The following is an 8,937-nucleotide window of genomic DNA, read 5'->3' on the forward strand; positions in this document are numbered from 1 at the left end:
TTTTAACCATTTGAATCCAAAACGCAAACCTCATTCAAATCATGGACTAAAAGGGTTGGATTCAAAGGGTTAAAAATACAAACCACAGGTACTCAAAGGGGTGGATGAGGTTTCATTTTAGATTCAAAGGGTTAAAAATACAAACCAAAAGGACTCAAATCAAGACAAATTTGGTTTTTGGATTCAAATAGTTAAAATGCACAAACTACAAGGACTGAAAAAGGACTTTCCTCTAAACTTTATGTATGTTAAATTCTATTTAGGTGAGTGGTGGAAGAAAGATGTAATGGAAGTCCTTCAAGAATTTGTTGAATCTGGTGGTGCCCCTAGAGATTCTGATGCTTACACCATTAATGGTCAGCCTGGTGACTTTTATCCATGCTCAAGCCAAGGTTAGTTTAGTAATTTCACAAACTTAAAAGCCAAAACTTTTGTGTAGTAATTATTTTCAATTTTCATTAATTTTCTATAGCTACCTTCAAGTTAAATGTGGAATACGGGAAAAGGTATGTTTTGCGTATGGTAAATGCGGCGATGAATGAAATACTCTTTTTTGCCATTGCAAATCATTCGCTAACCGTTGTGGGAGCTGATGGTAGCTACACCAAGCAATTGACTAAAGAATATGTGGTAATTTCCCCTGGTCAAACACTTGATTGTATGCTCGAAGCAAACCAAGTTCGACCAGGGAGTCGCTACTACATGGCGGCTAGAGCATATTCTTCTGCCACAGGCGTTAGTTTTGATAACACCACCACCACCGGGATCCTCCAATACGACAGTCGTGGTGATTCTATCTTAACCACCACCACCACATCTCCTATACTTCCTTCCTTACCCTATTACAATGACACCACCGCCGCTTTTGACTTCCTTGGTGGGTTAAGAAGCTTTGAGCCGCTAAAATTCCCATTAAGTGCGTATGACACACGTATATATTCAACCGTTTCTGTAAACACATTCCCATGTAAGAACAACTCGTGTGCGGGCCCAAATGGTACACGACTCGCGGCTAGTATGAACAACATTAGCTTTGAATTTCCCTTGGTTGACATACTTGAAGCATACTATTATCACATCAATGGTGTGTTTAGCACCCGATTCCCTAGTGTTCCGCCATTGTATTACAATTTTACCGATACCAATTTACCGGCGATTCTACTAACACCTAAGAGGGCGACAAAAGTTAAGGTGATAGAATATAATACAACAGTGGAGGTGGTTTTTCAAGGGACCGCTTTGGTTGCGGGGCTTGATCATCCTATGCATTTACATGGGTTTAACTTCTATGTCGTCGGATGGGGATTTGGTAACTTTGATGAAAAGAAGGATCCCTTGAACTATAACCTAGTTGACCCCCCGTTCAGGAACACTGTTCTTGTTCCCATAAACGGGTGGGCCGCAATTAGGTTCAAGGCTCATAACCCAGGTAACATTTGTATAAGCAACTAGTTAAAGTACCAAACACATCTATTTTATTTAATATTGTAACAATAACACCTCGATCATCCTTTTGCTTTTAGGTGTATGGTTTTTGCATTGTCATATCGAACGTCATCTTACGTGGGGGATGGAGACGGTATTCATCGTTAAGAATGGCAAACAGACTCAAGAAAGCATGCTGCCACCGCCTGTTCACATGCCGCGATGCTAATTTCGCTTGCATTTTCATAACTAATACATGTTTTTTATAAATTAATACAAGTAGTATTTGATACTGAAACAAATTATATATGATTCTATTTATACATTCATATTGTGTTTATTTGGTGAGAGCACACACTTCAAAATATGAGGGGTTAAAATCGATCAACCCTAAAAGGACCGATATGATTATTTATGTGAAAAATATCAACTCAAAATCGAACTTGCTTAAACCATGTAAACACATGTTGTAATAAAGTTGTAAATGGATTGGGTTGTAACCGGTTAATAACAAACTTAATCATATGCTAAAATGTTACTCAACGAGTTTGTGTTAATTTTATTTATAGGACAATAAACAATTCTTCTTTTATTATATATAAACTTTTTCTAGCAATCTACTTTTAAACTTATATGGGTCATTGTTAAAATTTGGATCTCAATGCAATTATTCGATTATTCATTAGTATTTTTTTTTTCTTATTATCGGACTAAAATTCAATACCATAATAACAATCACCGAAAATAATAAAAATCATAATAAAAATCTTGAATATTTTTATCAATACCATAATAACAATCACCGAAAATAATAAAAATAATAATAAAAATGTTGAATATTTTTATCAATACCATAATAACAATCACCGAAAATAATAAAAAAAATAATAAAAATCTTGAAAATTTATAAATTTTGTTTCCTTTTAAAATACACGCAATCCCGCTATATATAATGAAGCCTACACCCTTGTTCCGCCATTCGAAGACGTCCGAACGACCGCTATTCGATCGCCACTACGCGTAGCGTACCCTACGTCAACAGGTAACATATATATACATGCATGCAACAACTTTAGACCATATGGTTGAGTTTAATTAAATGTTTTCGGCGGCACCGGGTGATGATGGGAGATTAAGCGAATAAGCGGCGATCGCTAGTTCGATTCTTGTACTGACGTTTTACCTCACTGCACTGTTGTGCCTTCGGGCAAGTGTTCACGGGCTTAAACCCTAGGTGAGGGTTTTTCCTGGTTCGGAGGCGGGTGTATCACGATGTGCTGAATTTCGCCAGTAGCCCAGTAGCCTATTTGAAGGACTCGTTTCGTTATCTGTTAATAAAAAGTTATGGTTTCACTAACCTAAACATAAGTAGGATTTAGTTTGATTTAATTTATGAAGATGAGATGATTTAGAAACGATATTTAGAATCACTAACCTAAACATTTACAAGCTTGAAAATTCGGTTATTGTAACTCAGCTAAATACATTATGAGTTTCTCAATTAATTAATAAGTTGTCTTTATTTTTTTCCGAATAAAGAGATGATCTATGTATAGTATATATATTTTATCTTAATTCCATTATTATTATTATTATTATACCCTAATCTTTTTATTACTCCTTGGTTTAGAGTTAACCTACCATAACCATAACCATGAAGTCAGTTGTTCCAACTGAGATGGGTGGACAGGTCACAATTTCCGTTAGAGATGACGCACCATCACCACCACCTCCACCACCACTTTCTGCCGCCGCTACGGACCTACAGTAAGTTCATATCATGTTTTCAAGATTTTGGTGTTGGTGGTGGTAGTGGTGATAATAATAACTTGTTGACATTTTTTGTTTCAGGATTATACTTTATATTTTGTTTTTCTGTCGCACCACCTTCATTTGTGCGCTTGCGAGGATCCGGATTAATCAATCCGCTTTCGAAAGTAACGGCGCATTTAACATCATTGGCATTGTTGCATTATCTACAGTTGATGTTGTAGGTGTGATTTTCTTGTTCTGTCCAACCAAATACATGAGGGGTATTTGTTACACCATTTTGAAATTAATTGGTGGCTTCTCGGCGTTTCTTGCTCCTTTCTCGCTTATGATGGTACTAGTACTTCCCTCCAAACTCAACTGGATCGCGTATTTGGTGGCGTGTGTAATGTTTGGGATCATAGTTACATGTTTCTATATTGGTGATCAAAAACGCGACAAGAGATCATGTGCTTTCATTTTTTTGAATTACTTGGTACTTTTTCTTGTACCTACCTTGACGTTTTCGGTGCTGTTTGTCCCTAAAAACCCCAAATGGATTGATTATCCGGTGCTATATATACCTCTTGGGATGGAAATCGCGTATCAAGTTATCATCTACTTGGTGTTCATCTATGGAAAAGCAAGAAAGTGTTGCAACATGGAAGCACATTAAGTGATCTAACAAGCAAGAACAACAATCATCTTCGAATGAATTACTTTCAGGACGTTTTTGACTATAGTTATTTTTTACTTATATATAGCCCCTTTTCATTATTATATACGAATTGTGGTGTTTAGTTTCATAGTTTATTTGAGATGGGTGTGTTGAACATATATTATTGTTCTTGAATTTAGACTTGTTTGAGGATTCTTTATGAGGATAATTATATACCATGGTAATATATATTGATATATTAATTAGATGAAAACTTTTCAATGGCTTGTGATTATTTAAATGATTACGTTTTGTGACATATAATGTTTTAAAAACCGAACCATTGATTGAACTAGTTACTCTAAAAAGCGAATGACGCCATAAATGTTTCCAAGAAATTTAGAAACTATGCGAAAAATATACAACAACCTTAGCCAATTTCTAATTAAACCATGAGAATATGTTATCAGAAAACCTATGGGATGGTAGAATTACATGAAACAAAATTTAATAAATCATGTGATCACAGAGTATGTTTTTCTACAGTAGAATCGTGTTGTTCTTAACATAATCGTATATGTGTAGAATCACTTTACTAGTTGACTCTTAGTTTTAATATATTTGAACATTAATTAGCAAAACTAGAGGATGCATATGTGATATCGATATGCCGGAATGGCTGAATGAGGAACAAAAAAAAAGTTAGAAAATTACAACAAACTTGATATTTAGTTAATTTGAAATTTGTAGAACTTTTAGGTTTTTGGTTGGTAATTTTCAAATTTCTTTAACCAAACAAATATTTGGATGAAAGTTTAGTATTTATTTTGTTACCGCATTATAGTTTTTTGTGAGTTTGGTAAAGCGGGCAGTTCGGTCAAGTCATAACAGGTTATGAGTAAAATGAATTCAGGTTAAAACGAGCCATTTTAGAAAAGTATAAATTTGTCCAGGTCAAAATGGGTCTCAATAAAATGTAGTCAGATTGAAATGGTCCTAACCTGGTTGTAAACAATTTGTAATCCAGATAAAAGGGTCATAAACAAGTTGTAAAACAATTCAACGAATTACCTGAGATTCCATCTAAAAAAAGACCTATTTGCCATCTTGTTTCGTTAAGAAAAAGAACAAAAACCACATAATATACACCAAGATGACGAAATTTTCAAAGATCCAACACAAAACCAAAACTATGAACATCCTAAGAAAGAAAGTGGTTCTGTCTGCGAGTGAAGGACTAAAACAAAGAAACGATCGTCTTGTATAGCCTAAGAAGTATACCATAGAAGAACATGAGCAGCGGCGTAGAAAATATAAGAACTTCCTTATCGTCAGAAATGGAATTTTTTTGCATAAATAGGGGCTTTGAACAAGGAAAGAGTGTCTTTAGGTGGGCTTGGAAAATGTTTTCACATCTAGGTAGTTCGCTATTTGAAACAACAAACTTTTACCATCTTTCTGAAAAAGTTCTGACAAATTCTGGAAAAGTTATGCTATGTTTAAGTTTGCTGAATGAAAGTGAAATACTTGAAGAAGTTCGTTGTTTGATTAAGCAAACTTAAAGAAGTTTTGCGTCCGATTTATGGCAAGCGATGCACAAATCAGTCAGCTCACGTCTAGACATGAGCATCGGTTATCACCCTCAGACTGATGGTCAAAGCGAACGAACCATCCAGACACTCGAAGACATGCTGCGAGCATGTGTGATCGATTTTGGTAAAGGTTGGGAAAGACATTTACCTTTGGTAGAGTTTTCCTACAATAATAGTTACCATTATAGCATTCAGACAGCTCCGTTCGAGGCGTTGTACGGGCGGAAATGCCGATCTCCTCTTTGTTGGGCTGAGGTGGATGACAACCAAATCACGGGTCCAGAACTCGTACTCGAAACTTCTGAGAAGATTGTTCAAATCAGAAATCATATGGTGACAACACGTGATCGCAAGAAAAGCTACGTCGACAAGCGTAGGAAACCCTTGGAATTCGTCGTGGGCGATCGTGTTTTATTGAAAGTCTCACCCAGGAAGGGTGTGGTTCGTTTTGGGAAACACGACAAGCTCAATCCACGTTATGTTGGACCGTTTAAGATTTTGAAAAGAATTGGAAAGGTTGCTTACAGACTTGAGTTGCCTTATGAACTTGGGAACGTTCACGACGTTTTTCACGTCTCTAACCTAAAGAAGTGTTTGTCCGATGAAACACTTGTGGTTCCTTTACAAAAACTGGAGATCGATGACAAACTGCAGTTTATCGAGGAACCCATCGAAATCATGGACCGGGAAGTCAAGGTCCGTAAGTACAGTCGTATCCTAATTGTGAGAGTTCGTTGGAACTCAAGGCGTGGACCGGAGTTCATGTGGGAACACGAGGATCAGATGATGCTCACGTATCCTCACTTATTCAAAACTGCCGAACCTAACCCTGATGCGACTAGTGAATTTCGGGACGAAATTCCCTTTCAAGTTGGGGATGATGTGGTACCCGAGGAAAACCCACAGTCATCTTAACTTACCGTTTCACTCCTCCGGGACTGCTTATCAAATTTCAGGACGAAATTTCTTTCAAGTTGGGGATGATGTAACAACCCGCAACTTCAGGTTTAGTTTAACCTAACCACGGTTAATTTAATCATACATCATGGCACTACATTTAACTAGGGTTAGTTAAATGAGTCTACGTTGGTAATTCGGGGAATTACCGGAACACACACACGATAACTGTAACACCCCGTGTTTTCCAAAAGTCAAAGTCAAAGTCAAGTGTTGACTGTTATTGGAATTAAAGATTAATAAAGATTAATTTCATTTTAGTTTCATTTTGATTTTCATATTATTTGGAGTAAGTGTTGTATAATCAAACTAATCGGACAATAATCGAACTGTGAATCAACGACCGACTGTGAATGATAGGAAGTAACAATGCAATAAAGCTAGTCAATCAATAATCAAGCTAATCAAATCAATCATCAAACTCAAGTGTGGGGATTTTAGTACTTTTTATACGTGTGTGTGTGCCTTATGTGTTACTTGTGCATGTTTATTTTTATGTTTAAGTGTGTGGTGAATCAATCAAATCAATCAAGACTCAAAGGTGAATCAAACTCAATGGAAATCGAACCCGAAATGGTTGTAAGGATGCTTGTATGTTAAATATAGCCCCGACTACTACTAAAAGTAATTTGATTAGGAACTCTATCATTCTCAAATCATCGTTCATCGATGTCGAAATATCAAAAATCGTCGCGAAACACTCAAAACCAGGCAAGCCGATCGAACAGGGCAACCCGATCGAACAGGCTAGCCGATCGAACAGGACTGTTCGATCGGACAGCTGCTCGATCAGGGATGCTGTTCGATCAGCTGACCCTTTCCTCTTTTGGAAGCCTATAAATAGGGCTGTCCTTGTCAAGCTTTCCACTTTTGGAAAAGCTCTGACCGACCAGCCTCTTCTTCTCACTAAATCTCAGATTTCTCTCAAACCGGTAAGTATTTCGCTCTAATCCTTGTATGTTTTTGTTCATTAATCGATTCTCCACCTTTCTATCTTTCAAAATTTGAATTTCAACCATGAAATCACCAAGATCTAGGTGTTCTTGAGTGATGTCATCATGGTGTTCTTGGTGTTCATCAAGAACTTCATGTTCTTGACTTCATTCAACCATGAATAAGCTAGATCTAACCGATTTCCACATCAATAACTTAAAATCTACCAAAGATCTTAACATTTCACGGTGAAAAAGGATTGGAAGATGGGTTTTCATCTATCTTTCAACTCTTTTACACTCAAACCGGTGAAAACGAGCTTGAACCGATTTATAAATCAATCTAAACAAACACATGGTTCAAGATTCGGGTTCTACCGAGAGATATACCGATTTCGGGTTAAACGTTAAACTTGGGTTCCTAACCGTCTCTGACCGAGTTGGGTGATTCCTGCTCGAGTCAGTAGGCTAAATGGGGACTTCAGTTTTGTGGTTCAACTCGTAGTCAAAATATCTCTAAAACATCAACAATTAACGGGAATAACCAAGTGTTAAGTGAAAGGTTAACCGAATCGAGAAGCTGGCCGAACGGCTAGGCTGTTCGATCGAACAGCCCAACCGAACGACTATGCCAGCCGATCGACTAGGCTAACCGATCGACTAGCACTTAGTCCCACAAACTCATGAAGTGTAGTATTGACGAGGTACTGTTCGATCGACTACGCCACTCGATTGTAAACATTACTGCTCGAATCATGAGATACTATACTTCAACACTTAGACTTTTCGAAACATTGGAATGTCACCCGATCGAACATGCCAACCGATCGAGTGACATATTTGAAAACAATGAAGTGCTAGCCGATCGGTTGGGCTAACCGATCGAACAGCTGTTCGATCGGCCAACTTGAAAGGTAGTACAAACCATCATACACAAACACATCCTTCACATCAAAGGAAGAAACAATCCACTTGAAGGAACCAGCCGATCGAGCCAGCCAGCCGATCGAATGGATGTTCGAACGGACTTTCAAACCAATCGAACAGCCCACTCGATCGAACTGCTGTCCGATCGAATGGCCTACTCGATCCAAGTACATTGTTTACTTTTCCGCGTTACTCATCGTTGTGTTATCGAACTATTCAGGCTAACCTATTCTCAGTGCTCCCTTCAATCCACAATCAACCACTGTGAGTATACTCGATCCCTTTTTGCTTTCAGCACTTTTGGGTGTTACATACGTAATCTATCAAATTCACAAACAACACAATCTATTTGAACGCTAACCTACTTGCATGTATTACTTGTCTAAATGATTGCTGTTTATTATGTATACACGTGGAGTGCTATCTGCCTGCTTTAGCAACGTAGTACTATAGTTTGGACTCAGCACCCGTTCACACGGGGGTTGCTAAGGACAATTTCTTGCATGGATTACGGTGGTAATCATGTATTGCGAACTGTCTCGGACAGTCAACTCGAAGTCGTTGGTATCGATGGTCCCATGTTGATAATTTACATGCATCGTTTTCCCTTGTGTACGTGCTTGGTTATGCGTAAACTATTCGAACTCTATATGCTATATCAAACTTGTGTACTCACCTTTACATTATATGTATTGAC

At 37.6% G+C, this 8,937-nt stretch overlaps 1 protein-coding gene across 1 annotated transcript in view; it reads left to right on the forward strand.

Annotated features, from left to right (window-relative positions):
- LOC110944186 (laccase-15) overlaps positions 1-1,654 on the forward strand; it is a 28,209-nt gene extending 26,555 nt beyond the window's left edge. Inside the window, exons 5-7 of the mRNA XM_035990074.1 lie at positions 264-392; positions 473-1,429; positions 1,524-1,654. Coding sequence (XP_035845967.1) covers positions 264-392; positions 473-1,429; positions 1,524-1,654 — 1,217 coding nt within the window. The remainder of the gene's footprint in view (positions 1-263; positions 393-472; positions 1,430-1,523) is intronic.
- The last annotated feature ends 7,283 nt before the right edge of the window (positions 1,655-8,937 follow it).

Source organism: Helianthus annuus, chromosome 5 (genome assembly GCF_002127325.2).
Source record: "Helianthus annuus cultivar XRQ/B chromosome 5, HanXRQr2.0-SUNRISE, whole genome shotgun sequence".
NCBI classification, from domain to species: Eukaryota; Viridiplantae; Streptophyta; class Magnoliopsida; order Asterales; family Asteraceae; genus Helianthus; species Helianthus annuus.